Below are 21,468 nucleotides of genomic sequence, written 5' to 3' on the forward strand. Positions count from 1 at the left end.
AATGGATGTCAGAAGAAACTCTGAAGATTGCACTGGAGCGTAGAGAAGCCAAAGCACAAGGAAGAATTCAAGATACTAAAGAGCTGAACAGAAGGAGCTGAGGAGTGAGGTTAAATACAGGGGGACTGTCAAATGCATGAGCTGGAAACAAGCAGACAAATGATTTGGAGAAGAAAGCAGGTTCTTGGTCTTCAAGAAGCTGAAATTTGATCTGAACCTTGAAGCGAAATGATTGGGAGAAAAGAAGGCCTGAGGTGCATTTGAGGTGAGAGGAACGTGTTAAACCTCATGGGTGAGGTAGTAGGAGATAAGGCCAAAACAACTCTGGACTGAGATTAGATCAGGCCTTTGATGGCCGGTCAGATTTGGACTTTAGACAGTTGAATGACCATCAAAGGATTTAAACAGAGATGTAACTTCCTTCTGTGAAGAAAGAGTTGCCAACTGTAAAATAGTGTAGAGGTGGAGTCTGTTCTTCCCTAACTGTAGGAGGGGAGAAGAGAATGATAATCAGTAATCTGAGGCTGGTTCATATGAAGCAGAGGTTAGACAAGTCTCTACCCTCCAGCCTTTTTACCTGCTTTGACACCAAAAATCCATCCCACAGCACTCTGATTCTCTGCTGGGATACATGCCTCATTGCACAGGGGACTCACAGACAACTCAGATTTACTGGGTTTATTGAGAAGTAACAGGCCTAAGGACATTCAGAGGATACTGTTCTTCAAAAAGGAAAGGACAGCTTCTTCTCAACTGTGCCACAGGCTGGTCCATCTCTGGCCTTTGGTGCGTTGGCTTGGCCTTTGTGCTCCTGGGGCAGGTGTTACAACACTCTTCTAGCTTTGCCTAGAGGTACCCTATTCCTCCTGTAAGCCTTAGCCTGAAGGTACCCAGCTCTGCTCTCTCAGTGGGTCAGTAAACCCGGCTCGTCCAGCAAGTGCCTGAATGTCCCCCTCTGCCAACAGACCTGCCTGAACCCTGGGCTGGGAAGACCACCATGCCATCTCCTGCAAGTCTGCTGCTGCCATGTCCCTGCTGCTGTTTTTTGCTATCTCAGAAAGATGTTACAGCTCTCTATCTCCTGGATCAGGGAGTTTCTTAGCATAGGGATCTAGGTCCAAAGGACACACTCTACTCCTAGCCTTATTCCTTCAATGACTATGAGAGCCTTTTCTGCCTCTGGGAGGCTCATTTGAGCCTAGTGGAATGGCAGAACTGACTGATCTCCTCAATAGGAGTCTATATATGTTCCTTTTGGCATGGTTCCACCCTCATTATGGTGCCATGCATCAGATTTATGTTATTAGCAAGCTAATCCCCTTGATGCACCATAAGTCCTTCATTTGCATAGTCCCACCCAGTTATTTGTTGAGGGTCCAAGGACCAAGACTAAAAGGCCATATTAAGTAATTCACTACACTGCAGTCAAGTTCTTCCTGCTCTAGTGGATAAGGATACTCTGATGAACAAAACAAAGCCCTAGCCTCACAGAATTTAATCCAATGGGAGGAAGTAATTGGCATGTAAATATGTAATGTCAGTTGTGTTGAGTACTCTGAGGAGCTGCAAAGCATCACAGGAAGACAGACCAACTACAGGGAGCTGGTAAGAGATAGCAGCTAGATTATTTTTATTGGAGTATAGGGTAGTCTTCTATAATAAGGTAGAAGTAAGGCAGAGACCTGCATCAGATGAGAGGGGGAGCGAGGCTGTATCTGGGAGAGCTGTGCTCCTAGCAGAGCAAACACTTTGTGCAGAGGCAAGTCAGTGAGCAGCCAGCATGCAGGGGAGCAATGAAGGTGGGGGTAGAGACCTAAGAGATAAGATCAGAAAGGTAACCAGCGGCCAGAAGATAGAGGATTATAGAGTTTGGATTTAATTTTAAAGTAGGATAAGAACCTGTTGAAATATGGGAAAGTGAAATGACAAGTGTACATTTTAAAAGAATCATTCTGGATGCCACATAAAGACAGATGGGTGGGGGGTGGGCAGGCTGGAAGGAGGGGAGAAGTATTGGGAAGCTGTTACAGGAAGTGATCTGTGAAGATTTAATGAAATTAGTATATAGACTGATGAGTAGGAGGGTCAGGGAAATGGGAATGATTTGGTGTGAAAAACAGTATATTTGAATTTTGTAAATAAAATAGTATAAAAATAAACACTCCCCCCATTCTATTAATTTTTGTGAAATGCTAAAAAAAAAAAGAAGAAAGTAGTGTGTAGAGAGGATAGGGATCTGGATAGCCTCATGTCTCATTTCTGCTATAAGCCCTAAATAATCTTTGTCACTTCCTTTCCCCGTTTCTTGCTGACCCATTTTTAGCTCACCTTTCCATTGGCTTTGTCCTCTTCTCCTGACTTTGGATCCTAACCGCTTCTTCTCTTGCCCTTCATCTGCATCTCCATCTCTACTCCTAACTCTTTAGGAGGATTTTATTAGGAAATTATGTGGGCAGCATCTAGAAGTGACTTATATCTTCTCTTCCAGGTGGTTGTGGCAACAAACATCGCTGAAACATCCCTCACCATTGAAGGCATCATTTACGTGTTGGATCCAGGATTCTGTAAACAAAAGAGCTATAACCCGCGCACAGGCATGGAGTCCCTCACAGTCACACCCTGCAGCAAGGTCAGCCTGGTCTCCCAGGGATTAGGTGAGATCACCCTAGGGAGAAGATACAAGTCAGTGGTGGGGCTTTCATCAAAGATGAGGAATAAACAGTTCATATACTCTCAGATTTGGGACATGAATGATTCCCTGTCTGTTGTCAGCTCAGCTGTCTTCTCTTGTCTCTGCAGGCTTCAGCCAATCAGCGTGCTGGCCGGGCAGGTCGTGTGGCTGCCGGGAAGTGCTTCCGCTTGTATACCGCCTGGGCCTATCAGCATGAGCTCGAGGAAACCACAGTGCCTGAGATCCAGAGGACCAGCCTGGGCAATGTTGTGTTGCTGCTCAAGAGCTTAGGTAATTGAGTCTCCCCGTCCTCCTGAGAGAGGTGGAAGCTTGAGTAGAGTGTCAAGATTCCTTTTATATCTTTCTTTTAGGGATTCATGACCTAATGCACTTTGATTTCCTGGACCCTCCACCATACGAGACCTTGCTGCTGGCTTTGGAGCAGCTGTACGCTCTGGGAGCCCTCAACCACCTCGGGGAGCTCACCACGGTGAGATGAAAGGACAACATGGGTTAAAGGACAGGGTGAGGAGGTTAAAGGTGCTCTGGGAACCCCAGTACTATAGGGAACCTGAGGAGGCGGAACCTCAACTCTTTTTCCTTTTCTTAGTCTGGTCGGAAGATGGCAGAGCTTCCGGTGGACCCCATGCTATCGAAGATGATCTTGGCCTCGGAGAAGTAAGTCCCTACCACCTACCCCTTAGCCCACAACCAGGCTGTGCCTCCTGTTTCTGGACCTTTCATTTCTACTAGAGAATTCATACTGTCCCTTTTGAGGGACAAGAGTTCAGTTCACAGAAAGATGTCTTCTGTTCACAAGAGTCAGTAAAACTCTCCCCTGTCCTTAATTATTCTATCAAATGGGGGAAATTGACAGTCACAGGAAATTCAAGGACAGCCAGAATGCTCCTTGGAGGCTTCGTCTCATATTTGGGGCATGTTGCTAGGAGAGCCTGTCCCTTTAGAGGGACATCCTGCTTGGACAGGTAGAGGGTCAACAAAAGAGAGGAAGACCCTCAGCCATATGAATGACACAGTGACTGCAGCAGTGGGCTCAAGTATGTCAGAGATTGAGGATAGCACGGGATAGGACAAAGTTCAGATCTCTTGGGTCAATAGGGTCATTATGAGTTGTTCTTGACTGACACCTAACAACAAAAGAAAGTGAAAGGATTTTTCCCTCTGTGAGAGGTGCTAGATGGTGGTTAGTTTGTCACTTACTTCATGTTTCACATAGAACACTTGGTGTAGTTGTAGAATGACCACTTTCAAATGTTATTCCTCAAATGCCTTGGTAGAGGTCCGGAATCTCTATGGTCTAAGAAAAGTGTGGTCTTCCTCTCTCAGCATAGTGCACCTATTCCTACTGCCGAGTCTCGGAGAAGCCTCCAGTGCCTTCCTACCCACCCTACATTTACCTCTGTGGGTATCACTTCTGTGTAACTGTTTGCTGCCTCCCACCTTCACTGACTGTTGCTAGGGCTACCATCACCAAAATCTGTCTACTTTCTGACTTATAGCCACTATCCCAACTTACTTGGGGAGTCATTGGTTATATGATTTTCTTCTTTATATTTGTTCTTGTGTGTTTTCTTTGAGCACTCATATTGTTATCTTGTTGGCCCAGGTACAGTTGCTCAGAGGAGATCCTGACAGTGGCTGCCATGCTCTCTGTCAACAACTCCATCTTCTACCGGCCCAAGGACAAGGTTGTCCATGCTGACAATGCCCGCGTCAACTTCTTCCTCCCTGGTGGGGACCACCTGGTTCTACTTAACGTTTATACACAGGTCACTGCACTCAGGTGAATGGGTATGAGAGGCTGGGGGATTCTAGTTCTGCTGTATATGTAACCCTTTTTTAACCTTCACAGTGGGCTGAGAGCGGCTACTCTTCACAGTGGTGCTACGAGAACTTCGTACAGTTCAGATCTATGCGCCGAGCCCGGGATGTGCGGGAACAGCTAGAGGGGCTCTTGGAACGCGTAGAAGTTGGCCTCAGTTCTTGCCAGGGGGACTACATCAGAGTCCGCAAGGTCAGTACCCCTTCATTCTGTTCCCCACCACCTCCTCCTCCACATAGCAAGCTCCTAAGTTTGGGGAGCATGCAGCAGTTCTTCCTAAACAAGTGGCCTTTCCTCTGGTGGGAAATGTGTTCTCCCAGACCACTGGAGGTTGGTTCTCAGCAGGTTCACGTCTTCCTTAATTTTGTTCTCCAGAAGATCCAGAGGTTGGAAGTTCCACAGTTCCCTGATGTCTGACTTTGTCTCCTGTGTGTTCCTTATTCTTAGGCCATCACCGCTGGTTACTTCTATCACACAGCACGCTTGACTCGCAGTGGTTATCGCACAGTGAAACAGCAGCAGACAGTGTTCATTCATCCCAACTCCTCCCTCTTTGATGAACAGCCACGATGGCTGCTCTACCATGAACTTGTCTTGACCACCAAGGAATTTATGAGACAGGTGAGGGTACCATCCACTGGGGGCAGGCAGGTGGAAGAGTGTGTGGGAACATGGTCCAGAAAGGTGAGAAGTTTCAGGTTGCTAGGACAGGCAGAGGAAACCAATGAATATTCACAGGCTGGTTTAAACAGGATAAAAGAAACATCTAATGTGCTCGCTTCGGCAGCACATATACTAAAATTGGAACGATACAGAGAAGATCAGCAAGAAGTGTAAAACAAAAAAAAACATCTAGTAACTGTCTCTGCATCTTCTAAGATCTGGTCAGAACTCTGGTGGTTCAGTAAATACACTATTTTTAATGTCTTAGGTGGGGGAGCTAGTGGAAAACATTATTGAAGTCTTTGCTCTCGTTGGGCAAACTTAATTTTAGGTTCCAGGCTTTTCTTAGGGGTCATTTAGCAAATTCCTGAGGACTTTGTGGCACTCTGGGGCCCTAATGTTAGAGCTATACTCCCAACCCTGAAGTTCTAGTCCACCAGTTGCTGAGCGAGAAAGATGAGCAGTCTTCTCCTGTAATTTATAGGTTCTGAAATGTGTTGGAGGGTCAGCTGAGTTGGTTTTAATTCCATGGCAATGAGTCAAGGGGAAGGTCTATGCAGTTTATCTTTGTTTTTTTGTTAGAGTAATAGAGCCAGGAACCTTTATTCCTAGTCCTGGGTCAAAGCAGGAAAAAGAAAACATTTTAATTATGTGAGAATCTAAAATAGGTGGGAGGGAATATTATTCATCTCTTCTCTCCTTCTAGGTATTGGAGATTGAGAGCAGTTGGCTTCTGGAAGTGGCCCCTCACTATTATAAGGCCAAGGAGTTAGAAGATCCTCATTCTAAGAAAATGCCCAAGAAAATAGGCAAGACACGAGAAGAGCTAGGGTAAAGCAGAGCTTAAGCTTAGCTCCTTCTGTACATTGTTAATGTATTAAATAAATTATTTTTTTAATAAAGCATGTTTGGACTCAAAATAACATGGAAAATCTACCCCATATTCTCTTTAGCTTTATTATTTACAAGTTAAATTACATAGCAGCTTTACATCATGAGAAGGAAAGGAAGGAAACAGATGAGAGGCAGCAGCGGACTCAGATTTTTGGCTGCCTCCACCCTTTGTCTTGTGCGTTAACAGTCTTCAGTGCTGCCTCCACCTTAGTTCTCTTTCAGGCCTTGGAATACAGGTGTAAGTTGGGTTCTGGTTCCAACAGCCCCAGGGCTACCAGAGCTCCCACTAGCAGCTTCTTTACAGGCGCAGAGGGAGTGTGTGAAGGCATCAGCTATAGGCAGAAAGGTTAATGTTAAAAAAGCAGTTCACAGATGTTCTATCCCTTTACCCCATCCACCCTAGGACTCACTTTATCTAAACGATGGCGACAAATGAGACCACTGGAATTCAGGTAGAAGGTAGAATAGGCATCATAGGTCCTGATGAAGGGAGAAATGAGAGGCTTACCAAGGGAGAAGGTGACCAGTCCCCTTTAATAAAAACATGTTTAAACTAGTAGTTCTTTGCTCACTTTAGCCTATCTTGGGAACTTTTTAACGATCATTGATACCCTCATTACAAATGTTTAGCATTAGTACTTTTTAAGAGATTTCTAAGGTACTCCACTATGCAGCAAGATCTGGGAACCACTGGTTAAAAAGCATGTTAAAAGTTAAGCCTAACAATTTTTGAGATTCTACTCAAGTTGTGAGGCTCAATTCTGACAGGAATTTTCATTTAAGTACCTATCATATACTAAATAATGTATATTAAGAACAGAAAATTGAGAAGTTTCCTAATATATTCAAGTCCCTTTTTTGTTACATTGGACTAAAGACCATGTCTGTCCCTGAATAGCTTGCAGTTAAACTAGAGTAGATTAGGGTGGTCTGGAAGATTATTACGTTCCTAAAAGAATATGAAACTGATTATCTTACCGGTAAAGCTCATCCTTGTCACGCCTGTAAAAACGCAGAAATAGCATGTGGATGGGCAGCCCCACAAGGCGCCAACGGGCTTGCAAGGTCCAGTTCTCAGGGTGGCGGGTTAGCTGTAGAATCTCTAACCGAAACTGTGCAAAATAGTTCCAGGTGAGGAAACGGCAGAGGGTCAGTGACACAATGTACCATGCTCGACCCCTGTAAAGAGTAAGAAAATGAAAATGGTCTCTGCCCAAGGAATGGGAAACAGCTGTGAAAAGCAGCTTAGCATACTTGGAAAGTAAAGTAAAAAAGATTGGGTACATACATACATACATTGAGCCATTTCCTCCCCAGCGCCCTGATTCTCACTTGGTACGTATGTTCAGGACTTCATTAATGAATTCCACATCCGATGAATAGAGTGTATAGTCGTGGGAGTGAAGGAAGATGTTGGGAAGCTAGGTGGAACAAGGGGGAAAAATGTTCTCTCAGCTGTTCATTTTTTAGTGCCCTTTCATTTCCTTCTGCATGAAAAGTCATCTTGTCCTATGTTTAACTGCCCACAACCCAAACCAAGAACCCTCTTTTCCTAAGGAGAATGTTTATTATGTGTGCTTCATGAAAGAACTCAGCTAAATAGCCCCCTATTTCCAAAATTACCTATATCCCTCTTACTACAGATGAAAACCACTTTTAAACCGACTTACCTCTTGTCTCAGTCTCTCATACATGACAGCCAGGTGCTCCTCCATACTGGGGTCTCCTGATGGAGTGGCAGGGGAAGAATGGGTGGTCCCGGGGGCTTGGAAGGGTATCAAAGCTCCAGGATAGGGGCAAGGAGGTCCCTCAAAGAGACTTCTAAGCCCATCTAAGCAGCCCCTGTGCAACTCAGGTCCCAGTCCCTCCTCCCCATTTCCTGGTGGGAGAACAACCCATGGTGAGCTGAGGGCCTGGATCTGAGGGAGAGGTAGTGGGTGAGTCTGGGGACGGGGTAGAGAAGAAGAGCATGAAAGTGGGAGACACCAGAAGAGAGGGGAAGATGCAGAGCTAGTTGTGGAGTGAGGCCAAAGTGGTGGGAATGGTAAAGGCCGTGGAGAAAGCTGGTCCTGAGAAGAAAAGGGAAAGAATTCAGCTGCTTAATGATTTCCTTAGTCTCACCTGAGTCCCCACCTCCGCCACTTCAGATGGCTTCCATGATACACAGGAGTCAAAAACACTTTTCACATGTTAAGATTCCAGCAGTGTTTCGGGACAATTTCACATCTCTCAAGACATGTTATTATGAGAATATAGGCTTGATGAATTATCAGGTAAATAAACAAGCTTTATTGTACTAAAAACGAAATAATCTAGCGTACAGCACAATTCCATGACTGAGTGTGTTAGGCAAATATGGTCTAGAGGAAAGGAAAGCGGACAGGAGAAGTCGTTCTTCACCCCGCTCCAAATTGCCATGTAGCCCTAGGCACTCATTCACCCACTGTGTTATAAAGGCTCTTCAAAGTAAGAAAAGGAAGCCTCAGTGCATTATTATGAGAAATATATGAGCTAATGAATGCAAATAAAACTCCGCAACTTGTTAAGTAGAACAGACACGTAAGCCGTTCTCAGATTCAACCTCTCTAAAGGACAGACACACCGGGAATGGTTTGGCTGGGTTCCTTCTCCAAAGTCACCAATACCGAAAATGCGACAAGGTCATTGGAAATCAGGCCTGAGCCGAGTGACACCGCTGCCCGAGCAGCCGGGGTCCCACTGCCAACGAGGCAGGGCGGCCGTGCGAGTACCTCTGTCCTCGACAGTGTCCCCGGGGCGCCGGTTCTGCCGGGGGTGTGGCCATTTTGCCTACAGGGACGCCGGGGCCCGAACCAGGTCACTCGAGCCTCGCTGGCTGCACCGCTAGCCGGCTGGAGGCTGAGCCGGCTCCGGGGCGCGGTAGGCCGGCCGGTCAAGCGGGGGCCGGGGGTCTCTGGCTCGTGCGACGCCGCGGCAAACTTCTCCGCCCCTGCCTGTCCTTCAAATCACCTCCAGCATCAGGTAACCGCAGACCGGGTAACAAGAAGACGCACCCGGCTGCGCCAACAACAACCCCGCCTGCTCGCTCCAAGACGCGCGAAAAGCGACGTTCCTGCACGCCAAGCCCTCGAGACCCTCACCGCCCTACGCATCCCCAGTACAGGTGGGAAAAAGCGACAAGCGCTACTGCGCCTGCGCGGAGGCGGGGCGCGCTCGGCCCCACGCGCCGGTTCTGAGGGTCTCTCCCCGCCCCCGCAATCTCCACTTTACCTGGGGTCGAGCTTGGTAGGCTCGGAGGCAGCAACCGACACGTCGGGCCGTCCTCCGGCAGGGCTGGTACATGATCTCCCGGGGCTGAAGAGAGCGTTTTCCGAGTGTGGGCTCTGGCCTCCTCTCAGGGGTGAGCGCGCCCCGGAGCCGGCTTCGTGAAGGGGAAAAGGGGGGGGTAGTAGTGAGGAAAGAGAAACGGAGATGATGTGCGCGTGCGCACTCTGGGTTCTAGAGACGCGCTCCAGCGCTCGTTTTGTAGCAAATGCGCTTGCGCTCACCGGGTCGACGGCTGCCTCAGCGCTTGCGCAGTAAGTGAGCTGTGCTGCGCAGGGCATGCAGTCCGCTCCCAGCGATGTCAGTTGGGCAAAAGCCGGTGAATACGCTGCTGGACGATCGGGGTAAAAAGAAAAGAGGACTGGAATTGAAAGAACTAGCTTCAGAATCGTTCTCGTGGCAAAAAATAAATACTTTTATTATTCTGGTTAAAAAATCTCCCACATTATTCATAGCCTGTTGAATGAATGAATGAATGAATACACCCATTATGCGGGCTAGGCTTTGGCTGTCTGCTGTAATGGAAGAAAAATTATACTGTCTTTGGTGGTATGGGAAGGAATTGTAGTCACCAAGGCCTGGTGCTGCGACGTTCTTGCAGGTTTCGAATGAACCTGGCATTGAACATGCTCTCAGGGGCAGGTGGGGCCTGGACCTGTAGGGGACCTGTGTGCATGGGTTCCTCCACAGAGCTGTCCTTGGCCGGTGCCTGCTCCTCACTGGCAGACCTAGGAGGTGGAGACGGGATTATAGGAGTACCAAATAAAATTAAGACCAGCACCTCGACTCTGGTTTTTAAGTGCCAGATTTTAATGTAGAGGATGGCATGTGATGAAGCTAATGCCACAGAGAAGCAAGGTGTTGATGATTTTATGGAGAAAAAAGTTTGTAGAATATTAGGCTGAATATATGAAATGGGCTAACATCTAGCTGAAAGTAAGATTTGTGAGGAAGTAGATCACAGGGAGTTGCACTGTTAATCCAAAGGCCAGCGCCTCTCTGGCGGTTCAAGTACACCAGCAGTTCCACTTGAGAAAGATGGGCAATCTCCTCCTGTGTAATTGGCCTGGGAAACCCAGTGGAGAATCAACTATATGTTGGATTTGATTCAGTTACAATGAGAGTTAAATTGAGAGGAGTATTAAGAAAGGAGTTAGTAGAAGGTGGTGGGAGGTATATGTAGTGATAGTTGGCAGGGGAGGGCTCAGACCTCACCTATTCTCTGTTTCCTGTTCCCCCTGCTTCAATTCTTGCTTGCCTGTGGAAATAGTGGGCATGTGCATCGAAAGGCTGAGGCTGGAAGTGAATGTGGCCTGATTGGTGGGTGAGAGGGGTGACTACTTACCTGTATCAGGGGATGAGGAATTCAACCCCCCATGGCGGCTATAGCAGCAACTTTGGGCTACCAGCCCTGGGGATATCCCCCTGCAGAAGAAATGGGAGATGATGGGGAGAGGCTACAGGATGAAAGATGGGTGGGTATGGAGAATTCAGAGGAGAGGAATAAAAGAAGAGCACAGAACAGTAAGAAGGGGATAATTATTCATTCTTATCTAAGCAGTATTCCAGAAATGGGGAGGGAGCTCATTTCACACCCCAAGATTTTCTGGAGCAATCCTGATTTGTTATTCTTTTTAGTAGGAGAATGTATTAAATGGGTAGCTAAATGTGATCTAAATAGTTTCATAAAAACAGTGTCACATATAGGCAAATAGGAATTTGTTAAGATCAGGTGTTTTGAGGTTTGGGATGGAAAACATGGTTGCCTTAAGCGTAAGATATTCACACTGGAGGGGAAATAGGAAATGGCAAGGCTGAACTGAGGAAATGGGAGTGAGACTGGCATGGAGGGCAGACTGTTAAGATGCTCCATGGGAGTAAGGGACTGTCAAAGAGATCACAAAAGATTTTGGGATAGAAGGGGCAGGAGATTACAGAGTGGAAAGTGCAACCTATGGGACATACAGGAGATGCTGGTAAATTTGTGACCTCTCAGCAAGGGCTGACCCAAAGTAGAGGGCAGAAATCACTGGAGAGCTGGAGGTTCCTGATGACAAGGGAATGGTAGGGAAGCCTACACTGCAGGCTCCAGTGATTATATGAGTCATTCTGAATCCACAAGACCCAGCAGTGAAGATGGAGAAAGGCAGACATGAGATCCTGGAAAGGGAGCTCAGGTTCTGAGGAGGAATATCTGCAAAACTCAGAGGTGCAGAAGATGAGAAGGGCAGAGGCTCTGAGATCCCAGGGACACAAGGGGCAACGAACAAAAGAGGCTGAGACTCTGAAGTGGTGCTTCCCCCGCCCTCTTTTTTTTTTTTTTCTCTCATTGAAAATGTCAGTTTAAAAAACACAGACAAGTTCACACTTTATTCAGACAACACCAAGCAGGAGAAGAAAAGTAAGGAGTGAGTTGGTAGTGAGGGAGATCCTGCTCCCAAGGATTTGGAGAGATACAGTAAAGGTAACCTGATCTACCACACATTCCAAGGAGGGAAGGGGGCAGGATGCATCTAAACCCTGGGTCTGGAGCAGGGAAGGAGGTTCTTGCTATGAGAAAAGAAAGACTGGAGGACAAATGGTCCCTAGTCATCTCAATATGACAAGAATACATTAGCATCTGGCTACTAGGGAAAGATAGATTCACCAGAGGATTCCAGATTCTTAACTGTTTCTTGACACCAGGTTTATCTTCTGGCCAAGAGTGATCCTAGAGTGCTTGCTGGGATTAACTACTGCCAAGGAATAAAATCCCTTAGAGAATGAATCTGGAAGATGGGGTAGCCTCATCTACTCTATAATCAGGTATCAGGTTGGGGGTTCTCTGACACATACACACAACCCAAAACATTTGAGAAATGAAGTTTGGCAATGCTGAGTGGATTCATATGGGGAGCTGGTAATTTCTAACAGTCCCTGTCTGGTCTAACGCCTGCTGCTCTGAAGCAGAGTTCACTGGTTGATGTAAGCTGGCTGAAGGGAAAGTGTGGCAAACACCACAGAACATAATTAGATCCCTGGTAGACACTGGAAAGAGAACATGGTATTCGTTCCATGGACCAGACTCCTTAAGAGATTTCCCTGGCAGAGGGCGGCCTTGGACTTTCCTGGTGTTCTCTGATAACTAGCAAGATGTGCTTCTCTGGGTAATTAGTATGAGCTGCCCAATTAAGGGCTCTGGCAGCAGACTGGGCTATCTGTGGTGAAAGCATCCAGAGCCCATGTCAGGAGAGAAGGAGTACTTTCTGTGGTAAGAAAAGCTGCAAAGCACTAGGCCATTTGAGACTCTGACAACCCAGTCATCCAAGAAACGAGAAGAGGGAATCCTATGGGCTCTGTCAGTTTTCTCCCAGTCCTAGGAGATGCAATGGAAGAATAAACCTAGGGGTCTTAGGGGAGGAAGTTTCCTCCGCCCACCCTAGGTCTTTTCAGGGAACTGGGGGTAGTTGTCTGTCAGTATCTACTCTCATCTGAGCGAGGAAGGGAGCTGTGGAAGGATGTTATGGACAGGATGGAGGGAGAGAGGGAGTGGGGGAGAGAGAAAAACAGAAAGCAATCAGAGGTGAAGAGAAAGCTACAGGGAGAGACAAGGAGATGCCCACTCCCTGACTTCTGGGATGGACTCTTGATACACTGGTGTTGACAGGAAGCTATTGCCTCCCCAATTTGTGTGTCAGATAGTGCTCCTCCCCCAGCAATTGTAAAGCCAGGACTTGCCCCAAACTTAAAGATGCAGTTCTCCTCCCAGACCCAGTGGATCTCTGCTCTTTTCCTACCTTACCCCTAACTGTCATTTTAAACAAGAGTCCTCAGGCTCCATTTAAAGTGCTTTTTTGCTGTTTCACTATAAACTACCTCCAGATGACTTCCACATATATTTTTCATGGAGAATTTCAGGATTTCTCCAATCTATCTACCCTCCTGCTTCAAGTCTCTGGCAGATTCAAATGCACTCTGTCACTTCTTGTACCCCCTTTGACAGCCCGGAGACTCCTTAACCCTTCTATTACCTGGTGCGGCGACGCTGGGCTGGGCTGCCCCCAGGGTCGGTAGCAAGCAGAAGGCGGGCAGTAGGGTGTGGGGGGCAGAGGCGCAGGGACCGCAACAGCTCTTGCTCTGGCACAAAAGGGCGGAGAGGACCCCGTTCTGGGGAATTGCCCAGGCTGCTGGAGCGAGGCGGTGGGTGTGTTGGAGGGGTGGTGCGGCGTGGGGCCCTGTTTAGGGGCCATGGAGGCTCCACAGCTACCTTCAGAACTGAGGGAGGGTGAAAAGCAAGATAAGGCAAAAGAGAAAAAGGAAGGCAGATAAAAAGGCATGGCAGCAAAGATGGGGGCAGGGAGGGGAGGAGAGAAAGCAGAGCCTTTAGAGAGAAATACTCCTTCCCCAGGATTACCTCCCAAAGCACTATCTTCCCGTGGGTTCAAGTCCCCCAGACCCTCTCCCCAGGGCACTCTTACATTCGCGGTCACTAGAGGAATATGGCTTAATGTCTCCCTCTGCTCTCTTGGGTGGCAACTTCCTTGCTGGAGCTAGAGATGAAGGGAACACAGATCAGCCTCAGAAAATGTACTTTATGTCCCTCCTCCCTGCCAAGTCCCTCCACAGCCCCAATCCTCTGCTCCCTGATACCCAGTTCCTCCTGGGGAAGAAGAATAGTTGAGCGCCATCGTAGACTCAGCTCTGTGGTGATGCCAGCCCACCAAGAGGGATTTTAGGGAAGATGCTGGAGCACTTTTGAGGAGAGCCGGAAGGAGTAGGCCAAACACAGAGTTGAAGGAATAAGACTGAAGGGGTGACTGGGGGCCTGGGAGATGCAGGAAAAGGGCAGCCAAAGAGGGTGAGCTCTTACTGTAAGTGGGCGCTGTCAGGCCCCCCTGGGATTCTGAGGCTGTGGAATGGTCCCAGCTGGGCCAACGAGGACCCTGGGTCCCTCTAGATGAGATGGACAAAGCCCTTCGTTAATCAGGAATTACTCTGGAGAGGTTAGGGGCGGGGCAGAGCCTCTCCTCCTCATATAAGGATAGGAAGAAAAAAAATTTTTTTTTTAAAAAGGACATCTTAAAAAGGAGTTATCTAAGTAAATGGGAGGACAGTGTATGGTATAAAACATGGGCTTCTCTCTTCTCACATCTCCACTTGCTCCTATCCCTTCCCGTTCCATGGTCTGTGGCAAATGAGTGACTTCTCATTCACTTAAGCTTCATTACCCTTACAGTGGACCTGAGTTCTGTGCTGTGGCCTCACCATCCTTGTTCATGCTCACTCCCTCTTAGAGCCCACATGCAAGAACTTGAACACAGGAGCCCAAGAGACCAAATCCAATCATGTATGTAGACTAGATACCTCTGGGTGCCAGCCACTGGGAGACACTAGATCCTGGTAATCCTGGCCATGGAGCAAGGTGAGAGCTAGCCACAAAGTGAGCTCAGGAAGAGAGCACTTCTGTGGAAGGACATACTGCACGGCCAGCAGAGGGCTGTTCTTGTCTACTGATGGGATATGAGGAAGCGGAAGGAGTAAGTCTTAGCTGGGCAGGGAATCTATCTGTGTGAATGAGGATAAGAAAGGAACCTGGGAAGCATTTTGCTATCCTTTTATTTGGTTTCTCCAGACCAACTTCATTATTTGGTTGGAAGTGTTAAAAAATCCTATGAGTTATTTCTAAAATGAGTTATTTAAACTCTAGGCCATTCATGTTATCTTAAGCTTGCTGCCTCGTCGATGCCTAGAAACAGAAAGGCTTTCTGTACTTGCCTGTCTTTCAAAGACTCAGAGAAACCCAAGGAGTTTGCAAAGAAGGGTTGACTCTCGATATTCTGAAGGACCTGAAGCAGCAAGAGGCTCCCCCAACATCAATTATCAAATAGGCTCTCAATGAGATTGCTTATTTAAAAGACTTGCCAAGTATAAAATGTGTTGTGTCCCCATGAGAGCAAAGGCAACCAGGTAATGACTGCTAGAGGTTGGGCTGCATTAGAGTTCTCTAAAATTGCCCACAGATAACAATGTACTCTTCACTGCCTCTAAAACAACTAGCCATCACCGCACTACGGCTCAACCCATTCAATGCAGGTTTACCAGCGGGAGTAGAATCCACTGCAGCAGCACGAGCGTGTCGAGCTGCCCTCAGAGAGTAAGCAGGGGGCCCTGTGAGGAAGGAAGTGGTGGTGCCCCTAAGTGAGGGGGCCAGTGGGACCAAGAGTCCACCTGTTTCCTTCCCCTCACCCCAAGTACACAACCCATAAAAGGTGAGACAACTTACGGTGTTGATGGGCAAAGAAGCCTTCAAAGATCACAAAGTTGTTCACCTAGAAGATAAAATTAATCAAAATACAGTTTGCTTATTCTGTCATTCAGCATATAACTGGGTATAAAACCTTGTGCTAGGAAAAAGGAAAAAAGGAGGAACAAATGACAATATTGCTGTCCTTGATGGCAAACTATTAAAAACTCGAATGAAATAACATAATGAATATGTCACTGAATTATATGCATTAAGTTTGTGGAAACACAAAATTTTGTTAGCTTTATATTTTCTGTTTTGTTTTTGTTACCTTTATATTTACAATTAAAAAGCTAAATCCAGACCTTGACAAACTGATTTTTTTAGCATAAGATAAACATTTATTAAATAGGACACAATGAAATAGGACCATAGGAGAGGAAATAATGACAAGTTAGCCTTAAATTAAAAATTTTGTCTTCAAAAAAGATAATAAATCAAAAAGCAAGCCAGCATAAAATATTTGTAACACACACACACACACACACACACACACACACACACACACACACAAATTATAAATGACTTATGTACAAAATATTTAGGAACTAAGAAAATATTTTAACAAAAGACTTGGAAAGACAGTTCACAAAAATAAGATAATAATGGCCAAAGTTGTTGCTGCTGTTAAGCACCATGGAGTACAACTCATAGTGTCCCTATGAACAACAGATATGAACTCTGTCCTAACCTGTGCATCCTCAGTCTCTGACATACTCTAGCTCACTGCTGCAGTCACCTTCAATCCATCTCACTGAGGGTGACAAACTGATATTAAAGTTCAAGGAACCTCAAGTAGACCAAATAGTCTTGAAAAGAAGTACAAAGATGGAGGACTTGAACTTCCTGATCTTCAAACTTTTACTACAAATCTACAGAAATCAGCTAGTGTGTTACTGGCATGGTGTAAGACATAAAATGAATAGAACTGAGAGAATTCAGAAGTAAATTCACCCATGTATGATGAACTGATTTTCAGCAAAGGTGCCATCCCATAAGGAAAAAGAGCTTTTACAGTAAATGGTACTGAGCCAACTGTACAGAAATGGAAACCAAACCCCTACCTCACACCATATATAAACAATAATTCAAACTAGTTAAAGACCTAAATTTAGGACTTAAGATTATTAAACACTTTGGAGAAAAATAGGGATAAATGTAAATCTTCATGACATTCTTGTTGTTATGAGCCATCAAGTCAGAACCAACCCATAGCTGAGCCCTCAGAAGGGTTTTAATGGCAGTTAATTGCAAGGGAGAATACTGCCTATCCTGCTCCAATGGACCAGCTGGAAGATTTGAACCATGTGATTTTGAGACTGCAGTGCAGCTTCTTACCACTAGGCTACCAGTGTTCCCTTCTGATCTTATGCAAAGTTATCTTAACTATGACACTAAAACAAAGCAAAATACAAAGTAAAACCAAAATTCAAAAAAGCAAAACAAAAACAGCAAAATAATAAACTGGACATTTAAAAAACCCAACAAAACAACCTCAACTTTTAGGTTTCAAAAGACATCAAGTAAGTTCAGGGGGAACAAAAAATGAATTGTAAAGACAACCCAGAGTATTAGAGAAAATATTTGTAAATCATCACATATCTAATAAGAACACAGTATCTCAAGTATATAAAAATCCCTTACAATTTAGCAACAAAAAGATTAATTAAAAAATGGCCAAGGAACTTGAATACCTTAGAAGACATGTAAATGGCAAATAATGGCATGAAAAAATATACTGTAACATTTCTCATTAAGAAATAAGTATCAAGTACAATGATACAGCTTTGCAACCACAAGGATGACTACTATGAAAACAGAAAATAAGTACTGGCAAAGGTTTGGGGAAAATGGAACCCCCACATACATATAGTGCTGCACCTACTGTGGAAAACAGTTTGGTAGCTCCTCAACAAGTATATCTAAGATATTGAAAACATGTTCTGGGGAGCTCTGATGGCCTAGTGGCAAGAAGCCGCACTGCAATCCAGAGGTAGGCGGTTTGAATCCACCAGGTGCTCTGCCGGGGAAGGAGGGACAATCTCCTCCGGTACCAGTCAGATCTGATTTGACGGTACACACACACACAAATAATAAAATAAAATAAAATAAAAAAGAAAACATGTTCAAATAAAATGTTGCACTTTCATAGCACCATTGTTTATATATAATGGCCTCAAGGTAGATACAACCAAATTCCCATCAACTGATAAATTATATTCACAGAGTGGAGTATTATTCAACTATTAAAAGAAATTAAATACCACTACATGCCACAAACATGTACGGGCCTTAGAAACATGCTAAGTTAAAAAAGGCACATATGTTTCCATTTGTATGAAATTCAGAATATGCAAATCCATAGAGACAGAAAGTAGATTAGTGGTTGTCAAGGGCTAGGAGAAGCAGAGAACAGTGAATAACTTCTTGATGAATATGGGGTTTTTTAGAGTGATGAAAATATTTTGAAAATATAATGACAATTTATACAACAACATGAATATATGAAAATCCAATAAATTGTAAACTTTAAAAAGGTTAAAATGGTGAATTTTATGTGATTTGAATTTTATTTCAAAACAAAACAAAAACTCAGACCTTAGAGGTTCTCCCAGGACCCAGGCTAATAGAAACGAAGTACAAATAGTGTCATCAAGAAAGATGAGGCATCCCAAATTGCCAAAATAAAAGATATAATAAGGCCAAGTAATATAAAATTCAGAGACAAAAACAAGAATTAAGTAGGCATCAAATGAGTGAGACTAATCAAGGAAAGACATGCAGGAGGACCAAGTGCCATTTTAAGAATTCAATGCTCTGCCGGAGAAGGAGGGACAACTTCCTCCTGTACCAGTCAGATCTGATTTGATGGTACATGCACAAAAAATAATAAAATTTTTAAAAAAATTAAAAGAAAATAATTCAATGATAAATTTAGAGCTATTTAATTATGCTGTCACATTCGATTTGGTCTTCCCAATCCTTGGAATCAGTGTCTAAAAAATGAGTAAGTGACTTGGAGACATGCCTTGCCCCAAATAAAGTAGCTACAAGTGACAAAGCTGGGCTTTAATTTAAGCTCCAATTTCTGATTCTAAGTGAAGTGTTTCAGCCAATAATAAAGCATAAACATTAGAGCAGGCTGTGGGTTCAAATCTGGAATCTGTGACATGACGGCACATGACAACAACTAATTAGCTCTGCAAACTTAGTCACTGATGAGATTAATAATAGCACCTACTTCAAGATGTGCAAGAACTGAGAGGATGCATGAAGATAACACACAGAGCTCATGAAACCATATGGAACTTGTGAAATATCTGTATATACTCTACTGCTCTGAGGATTAACTAGGTAATGTGTTTTGATTCCAAATACTATGTTCCTTTCACTGCTCTCTGCTGCCCCTTAGTGGAGTAATGTACTAAGAGGATATTCCAATAGACTAGGATGCTATTCCAAGGTGATTTTGCTTTGCTATCAATCCACCCTTCATCCTCTAAGACAAACATATACTCAGGCCCATTAAACTGCTTACAGCGCCCTGGAAGCAACGGACAGTGTGCTACCCTCCTTGCCTTTGCTCATGCTGGCTCTTCTATGCGAAATTTACCTTTGCCTGCTCACTTCTGTCAACCTGACAACCATTCATCTTTCTAGACTGAGCATTAGTCAAATCTTTACCCACACCCCACCATGATGTACAACTCACTACCATGTCCTTATGGCTCCTTTGTCTTTACTTCTAGCAGATTATGGTTTTGGGGTTTTTAGCAGATTATGTTTTTTGGAGTTTTTCTAATTTAAATTTCTTATTTCAGTAAAAAAAATTTAGAGAGACTTTGGATTTCCATTCATTCATTTTTGCACTTTTCTCCCCTCCCAACTGTCCCCCCCCAGTACTTCCCTCTTGGTAAAGTAAAAGAATAATTCTTTCATTGTTTTACAAACCCTCCCCCAGGTCCACTCCACCATGTAGCCTTTGCTCTAGACTCCTGTCATGACAAAAATACCTAATCACATATCCCTTTTAAACAGTTTTCTCCCACATCTGTTTCAGTGCAGTATACATGATTGAACCCATCTTTTTCAGTCTATCCCCAACCCCAAGGTCAGTCTTATTTTACAACAGTGGCACCATGCAGTATTTGTCCTTTTGTGGCTGAGATACTTCACTCAGCATAATGTCTTCCAGAGTCACCCATTTTGAATAATATTGCATGAGTTCCTTAATTTTTCAATGCAGTGTAGTATTCCATTGTGTGAATATACCACAGGTTCTCTATCCATTCATTTGTTGATGGGCACTTAGGTTGTTTTCAACTCCTTGCTATTGTGAACAAAGTTGCAATAAACATGGGTGTGCATATATCTGCTTGGATGTCAGTTATGGTCTCTTTGGGGTATATTCCCAGTAGTGGAATTGCTGGGTCAAATGGTATCTCTATTTGCAACTATTCTGAGAAAGCGCCATATCACCTTCCACAGTGGTTGCACCAGCAGATTATGTTTTGATGGCTTATCTGTCCCTGCACTTCTTCCCCAGGGTAACTTGTCAACCAAATCCCAACCTCTTCTGCCTACTCAAAGACATTTTTAAGCAATTCTCCCTCCTTTTTTATAAAAATTTTTTTATTAATTTTAATTCTCCCTACTTTCTAATACTAAATTTTTTTCTCATTTCAATAATTCTGTGCTCTTAGTAGTTCCAGCTAAAAAGAATCAATCTACTTTGTCACTTTCTTCTCTAACTTTTGCTCTATTTCTCTGTTCTGTATAATGTCTTAATCTCCTAAATCCACTCCACACATGGGTGCACGTCATCACCGCCTCAACCACTCATTAGGATTCCCAGTGGCTTAAGAAAACTAAACCCAGCCACTTCTGAGCTCACTGGTCAGCAGCATATGATTCAGTATCCCATCCCACTCCAGTATGTCCTGGAAACATTTTCTTCACTTGCCATTCAGATTACCCCACTTTCTAAATTTTCACCTGCTTCACACTTCTGCTGGCTATTCCTTTCCTCCCTTGATCTCCCAAAGAGTACCCAATGGCTATGTTTGGGCCAACTTTCTATCCATGCTACCTACTTGGTGATCTCATTCTGTCTCACTGCTTTAAGCATCATCCAGGGACTGAAAACTCTCCACCTTAACCCCTTCCCTGAAATCCAGGGAAATGCCCAAACTGTCTCCTCAACCCAGGCAAACCCAACACACTGGCATAAAGCTGACTCCAAATCACAGCAACTCTTCATTGGGGTTTTGAAGGTCTACTACATCTTTATGGGAAGAGATTACCCATCTTTCACTGGTGCAGCAGCCAGTAAAATCAAAGTGTTGACTTTTCACCTAGTAGCCCAATCCACAACATCACTTCAGTTATCGCAGCCTCACCCTTTCAATTGCTCAGGCCAAAGTATTTAAAAACTGGCCACTCCTTACCGTCTCCACTGTCGAGACCTTAGTTTGAATGACCACTATTTCCCATCAAGGTTGTTGTTGTTATGTGCCGTCGAGTCGCTTGTGACTCATAGCGACCCTATGTACAAGAGCCCTAAACTCTGCTCTGTCTTGTGCCAATTACACTGTCTCTGACACTCCCATCCCAACTAACCCAGTCACCAAATCAATCCACCTCACAGAGAGCCTTCCCCTCCTGCGCTGTCCCTCCACCCTCCCAAGAATGATGTCCTTCTCCAAGGACCAGTCTCTTCTTACAACATGTCCAAAGTATGTTAGACGGAGCCTCAGAATCCTTGCCTCCAAAGAGCCACCCGATTTAACCCTTTCCAGGATGAGTCTGTTT

General features: G+C 44.8%; 3 protein-coding genes across 3 annotated transcripts in view; 1 reads left to right on the forward strand and 2 right to left on the reverse strand.

Moving 5' to 3' along the window:
* Positions 1-6,071, forward strand: part of DHX16 (DEAH (Asp-Glu-Ala-His) box polypeptide 16) — a 21,296-nt gene extending 15,225 nt beyond the window's left edge. Inside the window, exons 13-20 of the mRNA XM_006896220.1 lie at positions 2,489-2,629; positions 2,800-2,962; positions 3,043-3,161; positions 3,282-3,349; positions 4,299-4,461; positions 4,545-4,706; positions 4,962-5,135; positions 5,884-6,071. Of these exons, the coding sequence (XP_006896282.1) occupies positions 2,489-2,629; positions 2,800-2,962; positions 3,043-3,161; positions 3,282-3,349; positions 4,299-4,461; positions 4,545-4,706; positions 4,962-5,135; positions 5,884-6,012 (1,119 nt within the window). The 3' untranslated portion in view covers positions 6,013-6,071. The remainder of the gene's footprint in view (positions 1-2,488; positions 2,630-2,799; positions 2,963-3,042; positions 3,162-3,281; positions 3,350-4,298; positions 4,462-4,544; positions 4,707-4,961; positions 5,136-5,883) is intronic.
* A 218-nt stretch (positions 6,072-6,289) lies between these two features.
* On the reverse strand, positions 6,290-9,392 carry LOC102872230 (chromosome unknown open reading frame, human C6orf136). Its single transcript, XM_006896279.1, has 5 exons — positions 9,321-9,392; positions 7,404-7,492; positions 7,050-7,250; positions 6,482-6,551; positions 6,290-6,403 (listed from the first exon to the last, which is right to left on the reverse strand). The coding sequence occupies exons 1-5, from the start codon at positions 9,390-9,392 to the stop codon at positions 6,290-6,292; spliced, it is 546 nt and encodes a 181-aa protein (XP_006896341.1).
* A 550-nt stretch (positions 9,393-9,942) lies between these two features.
* The window catches only part of ATAT1 (alpha tubulin acetyltransferase 1), a 16,262-nt gene continuing 4,736 nt past the window's right edge, over positions 9,943-21,468 (reverse strand). Inside the window, 7 exon segments of the mRNA XM_006903690.1 lie at positions 9,943-10,102; positions 10,590-10,632; positions 10,720-10,799; positions 13,385-13,628; positions 13,832-13,903; positions 15,453-15,521; positions 15,637-15,682. Coding sequence (XP_006903752.1) covers positions 9,943-10,102; positions 10,590-10,632; positions 10,720-10,799; positions 13,385-13,628; positions 13,832-13,903; positions 15,453-15,521; positions 15,637-15,682 — 714 coding nt within the window.

This window comes from Elephantulus edwardii, unplaced genomic scaffold (assembly GCF_000299155.1).
Source record: "Elephantulus edwardii isolate Elephantulus edwardi_28Jun2011 unplaced genomic scaffold, EleEdw1.0 scaffold00184, whole genome shotgun sequence".
Classification (NCBI taxonomy): Eukaryota; Metazoa; Chordata; class Mammalia; order Macroscelidea; family Macroscelididae; genus Elephantulus; species Elephantulus edwardii.